General features: G+C 41.2%; 1 protein-coding gene across 1 annotated transcript in view; it reads right to left on the bottom strand.

Moving 5' to 3' along the window:
• Blnk (B cell linker) overlaps window positions 1–5,448 on the bottom strand; it is an 86,386-nt gene extending 80,938 nt beyond the window's left edge. Inside the window, 2 exon segments of the mRNA XM_020175051.2 lie at window positions 5,137–5,186; window positions 5,188–5,448. Of these exon segments, the coding sequence (XP_020030640.2) occupies window positions 5,137–5,186; window positions 5,188–5,433 (296 nt within the window). The 5' untranslated portion in view covers window positions 5,434–5,448.
• Between the last annotated feature and the right edge of the window lie 15,505 nt (window positions 5,449–20,953).

The following is a 20,953-nucleotide window of genomic DNA, read 5'->3' as shown; positions in this document are numbered from 1 at the left end:
GAGGCAGGAATGGAATGCAATTGTGGTTCACCTCTTGGCAACTTAATTGTATCCCAGTCCATTAGAAGACAGGTTGCCTGAAGAGGAAGAAAGTTGATCAGCCATGGTACACAAACAATCATCGGATCCAGGAGAGAGGGTGCTTTAGAGGAGTGGTCACTTGTTTAGGGTCTTTTGGTGTAGCTATGCAGAGTGGGTGAAAGAGTTGTCTTGAATTTTCCTTGCTAATGAGCCTGAAGTCCACTCTCACTTAGCAAGTTTCTGATAATATGGCTCTTGTGTCACTTGCCAACAAGGAGAAAAAGCCCCTGTTCAGCTTCTCTGAATATTCCATCCATCGGCCAGTTGCGTGGATTCTCAGCTGACATTACATAAGTAGACAGTGTGAAGTAAATAGGAAATCAGGCTGCCTGGAAAGATTGTCTTATCTCCACCATTAGCTCCAAGCCTCCTGTTTGCAGCTCCCAGGTCTGCTTGATGTTCCAGTTAAAAAGAAATTGGAAATTGGATCCAATTTCTTTTGGATGTAAGAAGAAGAGAGCAAATGACCTCTGATAATGGAAGGGCTGAGGTCCTGGTTGTTGGGTTAATTTTATTATTTTTTTTTAATTGTTGTTCTGGGCAAGGGTTCCTTTTTTATTATTTTATTTATTTGTTATACCAACCATGTGACATGTACTGTTCTGGGCATATCAGTCCCTGTTGTCTTATTTGGTTTTCATAATAAACCCATGAGAAAGGCACACCTAGTTTCACTTACCAGGTGAGGAAACCAAAGCTCAGAGAGGTTGAATTAGTTCTTCCAGAGTCATGGCTAGCAATTGGTAATTGGAATGAACCATTTTGAACTCCACTTGCATTATTCTTCCAAATACATCAAGAAGTATTTCCTAGCTGGGCACTGGTGGCTCACGCTTGTAATCCTAGCTACTCAGCAGGCAGAGATCAGGAGAATCATGGTTCGAAGCCAGCCCAGGCAAATCATTCGTGAGACCCTATCTCAAAAAATACCCATTACAAAAAAGGGCTGGTGGAGTGGTTCAAGGCCCAGTACTACAAAAAAATTATATACATATTATTTCCTGAAGTCCATGAGACAAAAATAGCCTTAGAGAGTGTAATATGCATGTAAAACATGGTCTCTAGACTTAAAGGCTCACAGAGCATCAGAGGAATTTGGTCCAAATTCCTTATTTTATAGACAAACATCAGGACATTGTCTCCTGATGAGGACCTATCCTAGATGGTGTGGAAAGAAAAAGGCACAGATGGAAGTGCCATAAAGGAAAGAGAGGGCGTGACAAGTGAGTGAGCATGAGTGGAAGCTTAGAGAGAAGGGTGAGTCAGAGTTAGGGCTGATCATGAAACCACTGACTGAAACAGGGAGGACCAGAGAGGAAGCTAGGGGTGGAAAGGTGAAGAAAAGTTGAATTTGTTTCTGAAGAATTTCACTTGGAAAGCCAAGGAACTGGAAACTCCATCTGAAAATTCCAAGACCTGAAAAGAGAGGTATATCTCAGCATTGTCAAATAAGATCTTGGGTCCAGTGCCCTAATGGTGAGACCTTCAACAGGGCTCTGTTATAGTCAACAATTTTATCAACCACTTAAATGTGGGCTGAGAGGAATGTTTGTCATGTCTATAATCCATGCAAAACCAAACACCACAGATGTCAGAATCAATAGACAAAACAGTCAAAACAGAAAGAAGAAATGAAACTAACATGAAATTTTTCAAGGATCAATGTGAAGGCCTTTGTTTGTGTTCAAAAAAACAATTGCACAGCTATAGAATTAAAAGAACAACAATGATAATCTTCATAGCTATTCTTTTTAAAATCCAGTAACTACTATGTACCAGGATCATTATGTGTTAGTTGCTTCACAAGATGATTTAATTGATCCCCATTATATTCCTATGACATTATACTGTTATTACTATTCTTACCTGATAGATGAAGAAACTGGAGCCAGAGAAACTAAGTAAACTTGCCCAAAATCACAAAAATCTTGGTTTGTCTGGCTCCTTAACAAGAAAACTAAAAATTGAGGAGAACTTATTTGACCACATTTGTGTCAAAGACCTTTTATACTTATAAAAATAAGTGCATATGTATTTGTGTGTAGTACAAAAAGAAATATACAAACACAGATGATGAATCAACTGGGAGGTTATTAAAAACTTAAAACTTAATTTTCAAATTAGTTTCAGTAATCTGAAAAGGATGAATTCCAGTGTGATTCAGGATTATAAATTTTGAAATCCTCACTTAAAAGGGTAAAGTTTTTACGATCCTAGGAATGTTTTCTGTGGAAGAATTGAGAACCCAGGTCTCAGCAGGGTTTCTGATGTTACCCACTGTCTTATAAAAATCAAGAGAAAATCATCACTAAGAATCAATTTAAGAGATCCTATAAGTCTGTGAACTCCTACTAACAGAGAAGCCAGCCTCACTTGGTGCCTCAGTGAGAGCAAAAACCTGAGAATTTTACTCATCCATCTGTTTGGTCACACACAATTTAGCCACCTTGCCAGTCTTAATTCTTCTACATAGAACCAGTCCAAGTGTGTGCCCATCGCCAACAGTGTCCATCTAGGAACCTTCCCTGTCTCTTCCACGTTAACAGTCACTAATTTCCTTCCAATCTTATTCTCCCTCTTTTCCTTGGTTCATTCTGCTCTTCTTCTCTTCCTGGTCACTCCTGCTGCTTTCAGTCTCTTTTCAGTCCTGGGAATATACCCCTTGTATTGGAGTCATCCCTTTAAGCCCCTTTCATGAGCATTTTCTTTGCACTAAGAAGTTGAGCAAATTCTCATATAAGCTTTGATAAGCTTGTAAGAGTATAAACATAGCTCTCTACTTATAATGTTACATCTGGTGTCAAATAATTGCACAGTTAAGCAATTCTGAATTGTTTTAACCAGTCAGGGAAGAAGACACAGAGAATGGAAAGAGAGGGGAGGAATGGGGGAGAATATCATGGAATTACATTGTAGGGATGTATGCAAAGGTCATAATGTAACTCATTTAAAATTGCAATGAAGATTTAAAAAGGGGAGAATGGAAGAAGGAAGTATAAGAAAGAGCAATAGAGGGGGTCAATTTGACCAAAGTATATGCATGAATAGAAATATCACAATGAAACCCCTCCTTTGTATAATTAATATGCACTAATAAAATGCAGAAAAGGGTATTTCAACTAACTGTTCCTCACCATGTCATATTTACAGAAAATATTTAAGTGTTTTGAGTCCACTGTGTTTACATTTCATTTCTTTGAAAAGTTCCACGTCAACAGTGCACATTTTACAAAAACAGGCTAATTCTGTAAAGACAATTTAGTTACCAAGTAGGAAAAAGTTACGTTTCTCTGAGCAAATGAGTGTAGTATATGATTATCCACAATGTAATTTTGGTTTTCTATCCTACAATCTATGGCTTCATACTGCCTGCCAACCACTCCGTGACCAAGGTGTACTTTGTCTCAGAGGGAGGGATCATAAAATGATTTAAGTTCTATTGCCTCTCTTTATTTAGATTCCCATCTGGACTTTCAGAATGAGGGTCTAAGCTTAGTACAGCTTTAGATTATGGAATATGTCTGAAAAGGACCTTGGAACTCCTCTTGTTCCTTTGGGAGAAGCTCTGGTATCTGGACCTGGTTAGTCTCTTTGCCATATCTTATCTCTGTATCTCTTTCCCTTCTCACTACTGTGCCCCACGTCCAGCCCTACAACTCTAGGTGCTTGGGTTACTTAGGTGCCCCTCCCTCCAGGATCTTTGCCTCCAGAATCCTCTGTCCAATCCATCCTGCCCACTTCCCCGAAACCTATAGGCTTTAACATCTCTGACAACACAACTGCTATTCAGTCCCCCAGGGTTAGAGCTCTCACTGTCTTTTTCCAACTGTGCCCACTCTACATGTCCAACATTATCAGGACCTTCTCATTCTACGTGTCCCGTTCACAGCTCTTTTGGGTAGAAAACTCTCTTCAGCATTTCACAGATGAGCCCCACTCACATCATCTTCTATTTACCCCTCTCAGCATGGAACGTTCTTCCTCCAATAACCCAACTACTTTGATCTGTCTTGTCTCTCAAAGCCCAGTTCTTGAAGCATCTTTTGCTACTCTTATTCTCATCTATAATCCTGAAGTTCCTTACCACTTCCATTGTTTTACCTCTCCTTCTGAGAGGGTACAGCAACCATCACCAAGGGCGGCTGTGATACCTTCTTGTCCCCCATCAGTGCTGATGGCTCTGCAGCTCTCAACAGCATGCTCTCAAAATGGCTGCTTAGGCAATGCTGCCTACTGTTCCTGGCTCGGTAGTGCATCTCAAACTGCTCTTACCAAGCCCAATCAGGTAGAAGATCCATATGCTAACTGTGAAGGGCTGTCCCTTCTCCAATTCCAGGCTCATTTCTCTTAAATATTGACTCCAAAACTCAAATTCTCCAACTCTAATTATTTTGGGTGACTCGTTTGGCTCCACGTGTCATGTCACTTCATGAAAAACTCAAGTTCCAATATGTGGTTGGAATGTGACATACTCCCTAAACATTTAAAGTTTCAATCTCCAAAAGCCATGACTCCATTACAATGAGACAAAAAAAGTTTGACTTGTGCCCTTAGTCCACTGCTGGTTTATTCTAAGTGGCTTTAAAAAAAAAAACTTGATAACTGATACACTGTCATGGGGACATTGGAAAGACAGATATAATCCCTCCAATATACTCGTGATAAATACCCATAAAATAAGTAAGAGACAGTTAAACTACGATGAATGCAAATGATTACAACTATCCTTAAAATTTCATAGTAAGCCACAGTGAAATTGGTGCAGACTCAGTTTAGACAAACCCTTTCTTAGCAAACTATGTTGTATTCAGACTCTGAAAACTGACCTCTGGTGGGATCTGAGCACTTGGCTTTTCTATTTTATTTAAAGCTGGCTAGAGCAGGCCCATTTGTTTCCACATTTCTTAAAAAACCCAGCCTACTTCCCCATAGCAATTACTGCTAGCTGCCTTCAAAGTAGCAGAGTATTCCAGGATTTCAGCCCTTCTGAGATGCAGAAGAGCCTTGTGGGGAAGAAAGGAGAAGAGGAAGGCTGTGTCAGGAGGAAAATCTTACCTCAACTTCTGACTGGCAGGGACAGTTATCTTGTTGAGCTTGTCCATGGTTTCTGGTAAGAGACACGAGTAACAGGCTAAGGGTAAGGTCAGCAGCTCCTGGCCCTTCTGTGGAGCAGCATGGTAAGTAATTCCTCTCAAGGGCTCTCGTCACTGGAGCTGGCTTCTGAGAGCACAGGCTGCTGGCCAACACCCCTGCACTAGGAAGTAAAACTTGCTGGAGCACATCATCAAGTTTCATGCTTCTACGTAACCATGTGATCTGGGTAGCCAGCCAGCTCTGCTGATTGCGCCTCATTGTGTAAACTCTAGTAGTGAAACCTATGGGGCATGCAAATGTCTTTCCAGCTGCTTTCTTTTATAATCAAGTTGGGACAAACTTCTGGCTGGTCACTACTTCCTGTTTGTCCCAAACACATATAATCCCTGTTTTCAGCAGGTGGTGAGCTGTCAGCAGCAACTTCCATGCTTTAAGGAAACGTCGAATAATCAATTCCATCTGAATGTGTCTTGGGGATTTTCTGCTCATTTGCATAAAGTCGTGGATCAGCTTTTTCCACCTGTAGAATCATGATAGAGAGTGTTGAAGTACTGCTCCTCCCTGCGTATGCCAGCGTGGCAGGGACATAGCGGTGATAGTTTACTCAGAGTACGTTTCTTTTTTCTTGGCACTCTATTTAAAATGGAATGGACAATTCTCTGTACAAGGTCATTTAGGGGTGGAGATGACCTAGGAAAGGGGAGATGATCTGCATCCTAAGCTGTGGAGAGTCAGTGTACCTCGTTAAGAGCCTTATGCTTTCAAATAAAACCAGGATGTGCCCAAAAGTCAGCTGAGAACAAACCTAAACCTAACAATCTCCCAACATTAGGCCAGGCCAATGTTCTCCCTCCCCTGCACTGCTCACTTCATTCTTTCATCAGACCTACTGACATCCCAGACATAGGGATATCAAGCAAGCACAGCCAGGTGGTGGGAACCACACCTGCAGCCGTTGAACCCATCCAGAGAGTTCTACTGCCTTCCTGGAAGACTTCACACTTCCTCTACCTGGTCCCAAACTGCTGATCTCTTTGTCATTTAGAGAGCAGGAGGCAGTTTAGGGTCAAGGAGAAGAAAACAAAAGGCACCATTCCTTTTATAACTAGACACACTTCCCTGCAACTCTGCAGAAAGGATGCCCTGACCACCTTTGTGAAGTGACGTGCACATTTCTGTGTTTATCAAGGTTTCTCTTGGGTCTGAATAATACACAGGGGGACAAAGAAGAGTGTTCCCAGTGACCTCTCCTATACAGAGTCAAGGTCTGGCTAAAGAGAGTGAGGAAGAAGAATGATGGGAGGGAGGAGGTTGTGGAGGAGGAGGGAACAGAAAGAGGAAAAGGAGGAGGAGGAGGAGGAGGAGGAGGAGGAAGAGGAGGAGGAGGAAGAGGAGGAAGAACTGTTGGAAGAGGCAGCTGAGGCAGTGCTAGAGGTGAAAACCATAGATGGATTTCTTCTCTCCTGGCCTCTTTGCTCAGACAGAGGTTCTACACTTCTCCAGGTCATCTTGATTATTCACATTCATGTACTACATCTGAATTTCTGGTTCTACCACATGTTCCAGAGCAGAATCTTCAGTTATTGAAGGGTGGGGCCCTTCTACTTGGGCAGCTTGGCCAAGGCAGTATATCCTGAAGGAGCTCTAGACTCTTACCCTTCCTCTCCACAACTCTTGGAAGAAACAAGTAGACCAACATGTTAAAAGCAACTTTGATGTCATCACAGATCAGGAAAATTGGGTTTCATTGAGTGGGATGATAACAGTCAGCTTGTTCCTTCTGAATTTTTGTAAAGTGCACCCCATTGGCCACTTGATTTTTCCCTCTACCAACAGCTCTGCTCAGCACCTGGGCTGGCAACTTTTTATTTCCCCAGAGGGGCAAGGGTTACACTTCTGCTTTTTCTTTTTACAGCCACTTGTCTTTCTTCTTTTTACTGTATTTAGTCTGACACGATGAAAATGAGAATTTGCTTTTCCAGACTGGACATTTTGCCCCATGTGGTGTGTAATGTGACAGCCTAATATTCCAGGTAAGCCACAACCACTCTGCAGCTGTAACTGGTTCCTGAAAAGGACAAGGCAAGAGTGGAAATTGATGACACTGTGTCTTAGCTGGTGACCTGTAATAAAATGAAACCCCACAGCATGGTTTACTCCATCAGCAGAACAAAATGCCATGATAAGTGTTCAGACCCAATCTAAATGGCACAGTGGACATGGAAATTAATTAACCACTAGATTAACAGGTGAAAAATGGGTAATTCTAACTTTAAGGAACATTTGGAACTCCTATACACTGCTGATAAAGGTATAAGGTGCAATCACTTTGGAAGCAGTTTGGTATTAGCTAATAAATTTGATGATATATATGCCCACGGCCCTGAGTAGGTCAGAGATGTATAGAGCACTCCTACCTATGTATATGGAGGTCATGTGCAATAATTGTCACTGCACTGCTATTTTCCCTCCGTTTTTTTTTTTTCAGTGCTGGGGATAGAATCCAGGGCCTTGCACTGCTGGGCTAGCACTGTACCACTGAGCTATACTCTCGGACTTGAAGTGCTGTTTCTAATAGTAAAACAAAACCAGTCCTGGAAATAACTCGACTCTCCAGCACTAGGAGAGTAAATAAATTATTTGTGGCATATTCACAAGATGGAGTACTGTTTAACAGTGAAAATGAGTGAACTCTGATTGCGTTGGTATGGATAAATTGGAAAATAGAGCAATAAAGACAAGTTAAAGAAACTAATACAGCATGCGTCCATTTATATTAAGATTAAAGATATGTAAAACCAAATAATATATTATTTAGGATACATACATAGATGGCAAAACCAACAAAGGGAATAATACATGTCAAATCCAGCTGAGTAGTGACTATGGGATTGAAATGAAGGGGACATAGGGCTTTCAAGCAATGACAGTATTCTATTTCTTATTGAGTAGTGGGTATAAATGTTTATTTTATTGCTTTACTTACATCTCAGAATTTACAAAAGTAAATTTTAAAAGATCTGCTACAGATGTCAGTATAGGAAATGCTACTCACAATCCCTAGAAAATCTCATTTTCTTCATTTCTATCCCTGCCTCACCCCCAATTTATTTCTATCCTTCAATTAGTTTTTGAAGGGATAGTAAGTGCTTAGTATCTCAGAAGCTAGGTTGGAAAATCTGTTCAACTTTAAGAACTGAGCTTTAAATTTTGCTTTAAAATTTGATTTCTCTCTCTCTCTCTCTCTCTCTCTCTCTCTCTCTTTGTGTGTGTGTGTGTGTGTGTGTGGCCATTCTGTAAATACTTTGGGATTTTTCATTTTTTGAAAGTAGACAAAAATCCATTTGTGGGATTTTTTTTCCCAAAACATTACCAAAAAAACCCTATTTACTTATATGTAAATACATTTCTTTGGTTAAAAAAAAAAAATATATATATATATATATATATACTCCAGAATTACTGGGAAAAGCCAAGGCAGCATGCCTAAATTTAAGTCAGCTCTGTGAGAAGACGAGACTTGAGAACAAGAAGACAGATTACATTGGCATTTAGGGATAAAACCCAGCCATCCCTGGCTTGTGGGTCTCTTTCTCACATCTGTGGATGACAACTACAACAACATGCTTATTAAATACCTTCTGGGTTTCCTGACCAGTGATGGCATTCATTTTACATGTGAAGAAATTGATTCTTTTTTTGTTGGTGGTGGTACTGTGGTTTGAACTCAGGGCTTCATGTTTGCTATGCAGGAGCTCTACCACTTGAGCCATGCTACCAGACCAAGCAATTGATTCTTAGAGAAATTAAGTAACTGGTCAAAGTTATGCCATTCATCCATGGAAGAGCTAGGATTCAGGTCCAAGTCTGTTCCATATGTGTGCTGCTAGTCATAGGGCTCTGCCATTGCTTGAGAGATCTTCTGTGATTAAGTAGAAGGCCCTGTCCTGGACATCAACTTTACCATGACCTTGGGCAAGTCACTTAGTCTCATACCTCAACTCCCTGCTTATAGAGGACAGAAAGGATTCAAAGAAATATTGGGCTCCTTCTGACTTGGGATCTGAGCACTGCAATATGACCAGAAATTGGCTAACACCTGTGGAAACACTCTCAGAGTTTCCAGAAGATGGGTTTCTGATTCTTTTTATTAGAATTTCCCAAAAAGAAGTGAGGTGGGAGTGGCAGCTTTCAGAGCTTTGGAGATAGTACAAGTCCTCACTGGGATGTCAGCCACAGTTCAGGTCTATCAGCTCTGATACCTTCCCTGTGATTGTACTTCCCCTGCCAGAGCCAGTTTAGGCAACTGACAGAGGAAGCAGGCAATGTGTGATATTGGTACCATGCAGTCTGATTCTATGCAGAACTATGACCTACTCCTGTGATGCTCAATGGTGGGAGGAGAGGGAGGGGGGCAGATAGCATTATCATTTCTGTTTTAGGATGTAAAGTCTGAGCCTCAGGAAGGCATCAAGATTTACCAATGGCCACTCAGTCTTCCTGACCCTTGAGCTACAGCCCTTAGTCCCAAGACCATTCACTCTTCTTTCCTTTCTTGTGTTAGCCTCTTTCTTGGGTGTGGGGTTGGGGTGTGCGTCTTGCAGTAACAGCAGCCCTGGCAGCATTCTGATATACACGGGCCCACATAGTAGAGCTTGCCATTGGTCTGGTCCATGCCTGGTCTTCTCAGTTAGCTCCAGTTAAGGGCACAGATGGAAGAAGGTTTGGTAGGCAGCTAAGGAGGCTGGGTGAGACAATGGAGGAAAATAGCAGAAGAGGACAGGGGGAAGGCAGAGGCAGAAAAGGAAGTGTGGTAGATAGATGCTGGTAGCGGTTTCTCTGCTCTCCTCTTTGGGGTCAAGAGGGGCAGGAAGGGAGAAAGAAGGAAGAAGAGAGGACATCTGTAGCTTGGGTAAATGGGCAAAGGCCCTTTTAAGATCAAGGCTTCACTTTCTGTGAGACAAATCAGTTCCCTATTTTATCTGTTCTGAAAATTCAACATTCTATATATCAAACTGGCCTGGAGTAGTGCATCAGTGTTATTGGAAGAATGACTCTGATTAAATGACCTTTATTCTTTTCATCAGTCCTGTTGAGGAGAACATTCTAGTAACCTAATGTTGGGATGGATAACTCCTGGCCTATGTGTCATCTTCATCTCCTCTCTTGACTTTAGCTCTCAAAGTCAATCTGCTAACAAGATTCTCCTGGGACCTACATTGTACCTTCACCCTGCTTTATCTCTAGCCTAGGCCTCACCCGGATCATGGCCTCTTACTACTTCTTTGCAACTAGACCCACCCCCACACTCAGGCTTCCAACAACACACTCTTCTTTAGAATTTCCAGGCTTTTCCATTCTTCTAAAATCAAGTCTGACTGCCATTCACAGTCCTGTCTCCTGGATGATCCATCTTATCCTCACTACTTCCCAGCATATGACTGTCTCTTTGGTCAGACTGGTCATCAGCACACCTTTCTCTTCATCAGTCACATGGTCCAATCACTAGCCCAAAAGAGCCATTCTGAAACAGAGTGGGGTGCAGGTACATGGGGTCCTAAGCAGCCAGAAGTCCAGATAGTTCCCATTAGTCAGGACCATGATGAAACCAGAAAGCAGGCAAAGGTGGAGAGGCAGGGTCCCTGGCCAAGGAATGAGTATCTCAAAAATGTGGAGAGTTGAGATAAGGCTCATGGCCTCCAACAGTTGAGGCTGTATCTGCTCAGGAGAAGTCCTCAGCCATAGATGCTGTGGCTGTTACCTTTTAGGTGATAAAGCTGGTCTCCTGGTCTTCCTACCTAACCAGTCCATCTGGTTGCAAAAGTTTCCCAAGAAAAGGCAGACTTGTGCAAATGGGGAGATACATATTCCATGTTCTTGGATGGAATGACTCAACATCATAAAGATACCCATTACCCCCAATTTAGGTAAAAGTTTAATGAAATCCCAATAAAAACAGTTATAATATTGTCCCCTCTGTCCATGCTGGAACTAGACAAGTTGATTCTATAGTTCCTATATAAAAATAAACAAGCAAGAAGACCCAAGAGCCAGGTGTGATGGCATGTGTCTGTGATTCCAGCTACTCAGGAGGCTGAGACAGGAGAATTGCAAGTGGAAGGCAGCCTGGGATACATAGGAAGTTCCAGCATAGCCAGGGGATCCTGTTTCAAAAGATGAAATGAAATGAAATAAAGCAAAACAGAACCACAAACCCCATGAAAACAAAGATCACAGGAGTAGGAAGAGACAGCCTGCCAGATATTAAAGCACACTTATCTGATGCCCCTCTAATACAAACAGCATGGCATTGCTACATGGTCAGTGGGACTGAAGAGGAAATGCAGACATACATCAAGAATATAGGATATTAAGTACATTATTAATGTGACATATCTAATGGGAAAAGATGGGCTTTTTAAATAAACAGGGAAATTACAAAGCCAGAAAAAACAGAAGATTCATACTTCAAACAATTTGCCAGAGAAAACTCCCAATCAATCAAAGATCTAAATGTAAAAAAAAAAATGAAGCCATGCACATCCACCAGAAGAAACCATAACTAAATTTCTTTGTAATCTTATCTATGGTTAAAAGATCAATCGATCCTAAAAATTGAGATGAGGAAATAAAACAAAAACCCTAGATAAGCGGTAGGCAAAAACTATGAAAATAAAAGACAAGAGGTCTTTAAATAAACGAAAGATATTTAATCATAAACGAGAGATATTTAATCACACTTCTATTAAGAGGTAGATTATTATAACCATGCCAAAGAAATATCTCACTTATCAAATTAGCAAAAATCTAAAAGTTTGACAGTAGAGTATTGAGGCTTTGAGGAAATGTCTTTTGTTTGCAAAATGTTACACTCCCTGTGGAGAACAGACAATACTTATCAAAATTACTTGTATTTACCTTGTGACATAGGAATCTCACTTGTAGGATGTTACCTTGAAGATACACCTTCACATATGTACACACAAGTAAAAGTTTAATGCAGAACACCTGCACACAATTACTGTTACCTTGACAATAGCAAAAGATTGAAAGAAACTAATTGTCTATCAGTGAGAATCTGGTGGCATAAGTTTTGTGTATATGTATATGAACACACTTATTATTGCAGAAATAAAGTCAGAAAGGAGAAGTCAAAGCTAATTAAAATAATTACCCATGAGAGAGCCAGGTGCCATTGGCTCATACCTGTCTATACGTCTAGCTGACTGAGAGGATCATGGTCCCAGGCCAGCTTAGGCAGAAAGTTCATGAGACCCCATCTTGACTAATAGCTGGGTGTAGTGGCATACACAAGCCATGCAGGAGGCCAAGATCAGGAGAATTGTGCTTCCAGGACAACCTGGGCAAGGAGTGATATCCTACCTCAAAAATAATCGAAAGCAAAAAGGAGTTGGGGCATGGGGTTCAAGTGGTAGAGTACCTAACAAGCACGAAGTCCTGAGTTCAACCTCCAAAACTGTCCTCCCCAACCCCAAAAAAAAAACCAAGACAGCAGATTCTTGAAGTGAGTTCCAATAGATAATTTTAGGATACTTTGAGTATCAAAAAGAATAATTACTATAATTTATTTTAAAAGATCAAACAAAAATCTGAGGCAGGATAGGTGGAGTGAGGTGACAGGGAAATTAGAAAACATATTTTTTTTAAAATGTTCAAAATTAAATCAGACTTAAGAGCCATGACAACCAAATAGGATATTGGCTTAAGGAAACCAACTGTAGGAAGCATTTGTGGATAACTGCAGGAATTTTAATATGATCTGAATGTTAGGTAGTATTATGGCGTTGACAATGTGCTTAGGTGTGCTAACAGTTCTGAGGTAATGGAGAAGATCGTAATTAGAACACCGTTGGGATTTAAGGCTTAAGCATCATCAAGTCTGCAACTTTTTTTACTTTTTTATTAGTTGTACAGAAAAATTGGTTTCCTTGTGAAATTTTCATACTTGCATACTATGTGTTTGGACTATATTCACCACCTACCATCATTTCTCTCCCCCTCCTCCCTCTGGTCCCCCCTCTCCAAAAAGCTCCCCCCTTCTACTTTCATTATTTTTAATCTGGATTTTGTGCATAATGAAAAACATGCAATATTTGTCTTTCTGAGTCTGGCTTATTTTGCTTAACACGATAATCTCGAGTTCCATCAATTTTCCTCAAGTGACATAATTTCCTCTTTCTTTATGGCTGAATAATACAGGACTCCATTGTACATAATGCTACATTTTCTTTATTCATTAATCTTTTTTATTCATTAATAGCTTGGCTATTGTGAACAGTGCTGCAATAAAGATGGGTGTGCAGGTATCTCTATTGTATGTTGACTTACATTCCTTTGGATATATGCCCAGGAGTGGTTACAGCAGGATCATATGGTAGTTCCCTTTTTAGTTTTGAGGAGTCTCCATACTGATTTCCATATCAGTTGCACTTATTTACATTCCCAACAACAGTAGATAAGGCTTCCCTTTTCCCCACATCCTTTCCAGCATTTGTTATACAAGTTCTTTCAAATGGTTCAGGAAAAAAAAAATGTTAGCAATGACTAAAGCAGGGTGATGGCATTCAGCTTTTCCACATATTTGAAAATTTTATGTGAAAGTTTAAAAAAATGGCAGGACTCAAAATGTCTGTAACTCTCCATCCCCTCTAAAGATCCATCAGAGGCACTGGAAATGCCCAGCATCCACGCTTTATCAATGCTGCATCCATGAAGGGAAAATCCTGCTGGGAAACTACCCTCCCCCGCCCCGCCCCATATACCTTTCTATCTTCCCAGTCTTGACTCCAATCTTGACCATTATTTGTTGGCCTGCAAATAATGGCCACTTTTTTCTAGAAGCTTCTAATTTTATTCACCTGCTTCTCCACTCTGACCTCTCTCTCTCATACTTAGACAATGCTTTTCACTTTTAGCCAATGCCAACTCTCTACTATTTTTTGGAAATGTATAATCTGTTACATTGATGGGATTATAAACATCTCGGGGGGAAAAAACAGTATTCTATTTCTCTGATCTTTCATTATAGCAAACACAAAACTAGAATATTGCTTATATAAAGTAAAATATTCCTGAGTTAAATCTGGCAGTTATTAGAAGATATCTGCAAAAACATGAAATAAAAAATAGCTTTGGGATGCAACTAGTGTTCAAATGCAGTTGATGTTAAAAATAATTGAAGCTACGTGTAGTGGTTTGTAATCCTGGCACTCAGAAGGTGAAGGCAAGAGGATCCTGAATTTTAGGCCAGGCTGGGTGGCATAGCTAGACCCTGTCTCAAAAAAGAAACAGCAAATTGAAATTCTAATTGCTTACCTATGTGGGAAATAGAACTATGAGGCCATGAAAACCTTATTTTCCACTGCAGTACTTGAAGTACTGAGCCTTCATCAGGTACTGAGCTTTCATTAAGTACTGAGCCTAAGCATAGACTTGGTATGCTTCTCCAAGCGTGTCTGGGAAGTCACTGCTAAGTTCTCAAAGCAGACACTGAAAGTACCACCTGTCCTCATCTCCAATGCTGCAGTCTCTTTCATATGATTACCCTGATCCCATGTGCACATCTTGCTTCCTTCCAAACTCTACCTCTAGCCCCTCAGAGGCAAACATAAATCCCTGGCCTCTGGGGTTTCATCAACATTTCCTTCTCCATGGGCTCCAGAACTGCTCTGGAGCATGGTGTCCCTTGCTATATGGGATCCTGCCCATTCACACTGGAGATGGGACTACGTTTCACGGCCATCTATTCAAGCGTATTTGTCAGAACTGGAGTAGGACTTACAGTCAGAGTTGCCCGATTTAGCAAATAAAATTACAGAATGCTCAGTTCATTTTATTTATTTATTCATTAATTCATTCATTTATTTAGAGACAGGGTCTTGCTACACAGTCCAGGGTGACCTTGGACTGAAGATGTTGCCTTAGCCTCCCAAGTACTAGGATTACAGGTGTGCACCACCACATCCAGTTTCAGTTCAATTCTATTTTTTTAAATTGGTGGTGTTGGGGTTTGAGTTAGTGCTCCACCACTTGAGCCACACCCCTAGTCCTTTTTAACTTTAGTTATTTTTCAGATAGGGTCTTGCACTTTTACCCAGGGCTGGCCTCAGACTTTGATTCTTCTACATTTGTTCCCCACATAGCTGTGGTTATAGGCGTGCACCATACACCTGGCTTGTTCTTGGAGATATGGTCTTTTTGCCCATGCTGACCTCAAACTGTGCTCCTCCTATCTCTGCCTCTCAAGTAGCTGGGATTACGAATATGAGCTACCATGCCTGGTTTTGTGTTTAAGGCATTTTTCAACCATAATTAAGAAAAAACCCAGCTCAGAGTGGACTAAGTAAGAAAGAAAACTGTTGAGTAAGCCACTGTCCTGAGGCTGGGCAAGAAAGTGGAGAGTTCAGGGCACAAACACAATGGGTAGGATCGCTTCTTACTCTCTCTGGGCCTTTAACTAATTACTTCTTTCAGAGTAGCCAGCTGGGTCTTTTTCAATGAGTCACTGCATCTTGCTCAAACCAGCAGAGAACAAAATTATAACCTCCTTGTCAATTCTGTGAATCTATTGTTAACACAACCATTATTTGAAAAAAAAATGTAAGATTACAATTAAGCAAATTTTATTTAACACAAAGGTAGTAAATTCTCAGAGCTCATCTCTTCCAACTTATTGTTATTGATACTTTTGAGGTTATTTACATCTATTGTGTCTGTCTCTACAGCCAGATAATAATGTACTACTGAACATTTTTTCCTGGCTTCAAGGTCAGGGACATTGTGTTGGAGTTTGAAATCAATCATGGTGGAAGTATTTTCAGCACAGGAATTGGCCAATGTTACAAATCGGGGATTTTGCCCCTAAGAGCCAATTGTTACACATCACCAACACACCACCACTCTGGCTGCTCCAGCCTCACAGTCTGTTAGGTTCAAGCACAGCAGGATAGAGACAGCACCTTCAGATGTAGTGAAAGTCAACCCGATTGGATATTTTGATCACATCTCCATCTCTGAATCAGACACCAAGACCGAAGGACTGTGATACTGCATCCTCCATTCTGGAGCCTGGCAGAGGCTACTGGACCTACGAATTTAGGGTGATCCCCGTATGAACATCCGGAGCTGGCAATGGAAGAGGGGGAAATGGCTACCGGGGACCCCTCAAAGTATAACCACCCTTGTTTGTAAAGTAATAGCTTTCTATAGTCTCAGTCTCCCCTAATCCATGGCAAGGTCTCCTTCTCCCATTCATCTTGGACAAGAGGCATGTGGTTCTGGACCAATGAGGCTAAGTGACATGAGATTAACAATCTCTGATCTCTGATCTTCCCCATGGAGGGACAATGTCCCCACTCTTTTTTCTCCCAGACTGGGTTTTTACTGCCCGTAGCTTGGCATCGACATAAACAAATGAAATATACACTATGTGCCAGGTAGGTTGCTGAGATTTTTTTTTTTAATCATCAATTATTTCTGCCTTTGAGGGGTTTCTAGGCAAGTGGAGGAGACATATTCAAGCAAATGATTCAAAATTATTTTTGTGTGATGTATGCTTTTCTAGAGAAACGTAAAATCTGCACCGAGAACTAGTAGAGGAGCTAGGGAGTGAGGCCAGCTCCCCAGAGGACAGGATGTGGGAGCTGAACCTTTACTTCAAATGGCCAAGAGGAGCACAAAGGAAGGTTGACATTACCAGGGCATCTTCATGTGAACCATGGTACCACAAGTAAAGATTTCCTTTACTCCTCCTCTCCTTTTCCAACACTCCAGACACCTCAGCAAGGTTTTCCTTCCCCTTTTGCTCTCCTTCCCATCTGAGCCAAAAAAATGTAATCTAAACATGGGTGTCACATGAAAGTCTGTTTGCCACACCTTAGCAAGAGAGCAAGAACACCTAGGCCTTCTACTGCACCTCCAAAAAGCCTGGGTGGTGTGGGGCTCTCCTGCTGCCTCCTGCTGCCTCCCGCCTCCGTGGATGATCTCTCTGCAGGAATAAGTGTTCAGAGCAAACATGTTCTTATTTTGTTAGCTTTTCTCTTTGCTCATCAATTGTATTATCGCAGAATCATTGTCTATTTTCCTTGCCAGGGCAGATGTTTTTACAATAGTCTTTTGAGTCTGGGGACCAGAGCACCATTTATAGCTTTGCTTCTGTGAAAAAAAGTGCTTTCAAGGGCTTAACAGCCAAAAAGCAATTGAACTGAACTGCTTTTAAGCAATGAACTTCCTGTGATGTTTTGCACACTACAGTGCTAAAGACTGATGTGTGTGTGTGCACGCATGAGTGTTAAAATTGCTAAATATGGGTGCCAGGTGTTACATTTTCAGTCTGACCAAGTGTGACTTTTTTTTTTTTTCTCTTAAAGCAACAGAATCATATATCTGTTTAAAAGAACACTTGGGGAAAGAAATGGCTACAGCCTGAAAAAAAAAATCAAACAGCAATACTGAAAATTTAAATACATGTTGGTACAATATAAGAAAAAATGGTCAACATTTTTTATTTAATTTTTATCAATTTACTTGTTGGTTTTGTAAGACAAAGCCTGGCTACGCAGCTGAGGCTAGTCTGGAACTCACGTAAACCAGGCTGGCCTTGAATTTGGGATCCTCTTGCCTCAGCCACCTGAGTGCTGGGATTACAGGTTTGAGCTGCCATACATGAAACTTGAAGCTTGTTTTTTTTTTTAACTTACCACTGAAGATTAAGGCAAGTGTGCAAACGCAAGCCAAGAACCAAGATCAAAGCCACCTGTACAGACTAGTTTGACTTTGATTTAGTCCCCAAAGAAATGGCCCTGATGAAGTTTGTAGATTGCCTCACAGCAAACCCAGACCAAAAAGGATAAATAAATAAATAAATAAATAACACACAGTGAAGATAGCACACAATTTGTCTCCCTGATAATATTATCAGATAACGAGCACACCAGCGGGTGGCTAATTGCTTTTGCGTAGAAAGAAGACTGCTGGGTTCAACATCCTTTATCTCAGCCTCCCGCCTCTTCATTCCTCTCTGTCTCTCTTCTACACCCTTGATTGGTCTTCTCGGTTTCTTTATTTCTCTCTCACTTCCTCTAACTCTAGGGTTTGATATGGTTAGAATGAATGCTCCCAAACCAAAGAAATTAATTAAACTGTAGTTCTTTTTTCCCTTTTAGAACTACCTACTTATTGTTGTTTATTCAAGATTCATACCCTTTGTTTAGACGTTGAGATGATGAGGCATTTTTTCCCTGTCAGCACTGGTACATAGTTTCCTATATACAAATATATTAATGCTATCAAACTTTTGAAAGAATTGCTTGTGCTTTTGGACAAAAGCCACTAGTTGCTAGTGAGCAGGACTAGCTACATGCTTTGTGACATCAGAGTAAAATGAACACGCTAGGCTCCCTGTTCAGCAAGGATTGTGGATTTCAAAGTGGTGACTGCTGAGCACTGGACCAAGTGTGGGGCTCTTCTTGAGACCCTGCATGTCTGTGCAGGTCACACAACCACAAGAGCTGGCCTTGCTGTGGGTTTTTATTAACAAAAGCTCACACACATAGACATACGTACAGTCCTCTATGCTGGTATAGACTTAAGCAAAATTTTACATTGAAAATTAAATAATGTGACTCCCCACATCCCCAAAAATGTAAATGTCTTGTAGTACTTTCCCATATACTTCCTGAAATTCACTTATTTATGATAACTGTCACAAGAAAATGTCATTTGTTACAGCATCTGCACTAACTGGTGAATAGAGTGTTTGGGGTGGCCTGGTTTCAGAGTTTTAGAACTTAATAATAAAATATACTCAAACTGTGTGAAACGTGGAAGGTATGCTGAAGTCACATTTCCCCTGAGGCTGGACGCATTTGTAATAATGTATGACAAGGGCTCTGTCTGCTGGCACCATGGTCAACATCAAACATTGATGGAAGGGCTGATAAAGCCAGGTTCCTGGCAGGCCAAAGGAACTCTGAAAACAGGTTTCTCTAGTTCCAACAAATTAAATCATGGTCACATTTTTCATTAAGTATCCTGTAGCTTCACTTTGGCATGGTTCTTCTGTAGGTCCCAAGGACCACCTCTTCAAGCTGTCATCCAGTGTCTCCTCCTGGATACCATGCCTTCCCTTGGGATAACAGGGTCACTCCATGTCCTTTCCTCCTAAATTGGAAGGATATTAGTAACATCTTCCCCACTGGCCAGTGGGGAGGCCAGGGAGGGGCACTTGTCTGGTTGCATGGCACCTCCCCAGCAGGGTAGGTTGCAGATAGATGCCACTGTGTTTTCCAAGGGCGAATATGAGTCACTGTCAGGGGAGCTGTCCTTTGTCCTCAACTGCCCACTCCGAGCCCCGAGGGAGACTCACAAGGGCACCAGGAATTTTATCTTTACAATCCCTTGGACTCAGATGAGAAAGTAGGGGCTGGGAAAGGTCAAATAACTACCATTAAAAGGAGAAAGTATGATGCAATCATATTTGCAAGATTGAGAAAAGTTCATTCACTCTCCCTTTGTTTCCCCCACCTTTTTTTCTTTTTTTGGAAGTACTGGGATTTGAATTCAGGATGCCCCACTTGCAAAGCAGGTGATCTACCACTCAAGCACTTTTTGGTTTAGTGATTTTTCAGATAGGATCTCCTGCTTTTTGCCTAGGCCAGATTCCTACTGGACTGGGATTGCACAAAGCTGGGTTTACAAACATACACCACCAGGCCTGGTCTTGTTAACTTTTTGCCCAGGCTGGCCTCAAACCATGATTTTCCCGATCTCTACCTCACAAGTAGCTTGAATTTCAAGCATGTGCCACTACACTTGTGTGTGTGTGTGTGTGTGTGTGTGCGTGCGAGTGTGTGAGTGTTTTGAGGTGGAGTCTTTCTAGTAGTCCAGGATGGTGTCAAACTTGTGATCCTCCTGTATGAGCCTCCTGGGTTCTAGAATTACAGGCATGTACCTCCATACCTGGTCTTCCTCTATTTTCTATCCTTCTACCAGGTACTGATGCAGCTCCATCCATTGTCCTCAAAACCCAGGAGATGACACTAACTTCCCAGTCACCCCTTACCTTCTTATCACCTCTCCCCACTCAGATATCTTCAGAGATAATAGAAAAGACTAAAAACAGCAGACCCAGAATATGCACTGGCACAGAGTAAAAAAGCTAGTCATTCCCAAAGAAGTTGGAAAAATTTTAAGAACACTGAAATGTTCAACAATCTAGAATCATGTTGTGTAAGTTAACTGGCAATGCTGCACCACCTTGTAAAACTCAAACAACAGCAAGTATGCCCAGAGCCTTTTACAAAGCTGTCTCATACACGCCAATGCACATTATGGTATTCAAGTCACATTATGGCATAGCTTCTAATATTAGGTCCATTTTACAGAGGAGACTGAGGCACTGAGCAATGTGTGTCTCACCCACGTTAGTCAACACGAGAAGTGAAGTCAGGTTTTCTGATGCAGGAGCCTATGTTCTTTCCACTCTCCCACACAGCTATTTATTGAGCTAGATTTTCAGCTCAATGCACATTTATTTCTTCTTCTTTTTTTTTTTTTTCCCAAATGACAAGGGACACAAACTTACACACCCTCCTGTGGTCAAATTTAGAAGTCAATGAATTACATTGATTCTCTCAGAATCTAAGAAGGTTACAAATCAGTGGAGAAAACATGGATTATTGAATACAAGAGTCTTTTTTTTTTTTCAGTACTGGAAATCGAACCCAGGGCCTCATGCATGCCAGGCAAACACTTAACC

This window comes from Castor canadensis, chromosome 7, assembly GCF_047511655.1.
Source record: "Castor canadensis chromosome 7, mCasCan1.hap1v2, whole genome shotgun sequence".
In the NCBI taxonomy this organism is placed as follows: Eukaryota; Metazoa; Chordata; class Mammalia; order Rodentia; family Castoridae; genus Castor; species Castor canadensis.
Note: the sequence above shows the minus strand (reverse complement) of the source record. Positions and strands in the feature narration are given on the sequence as shown.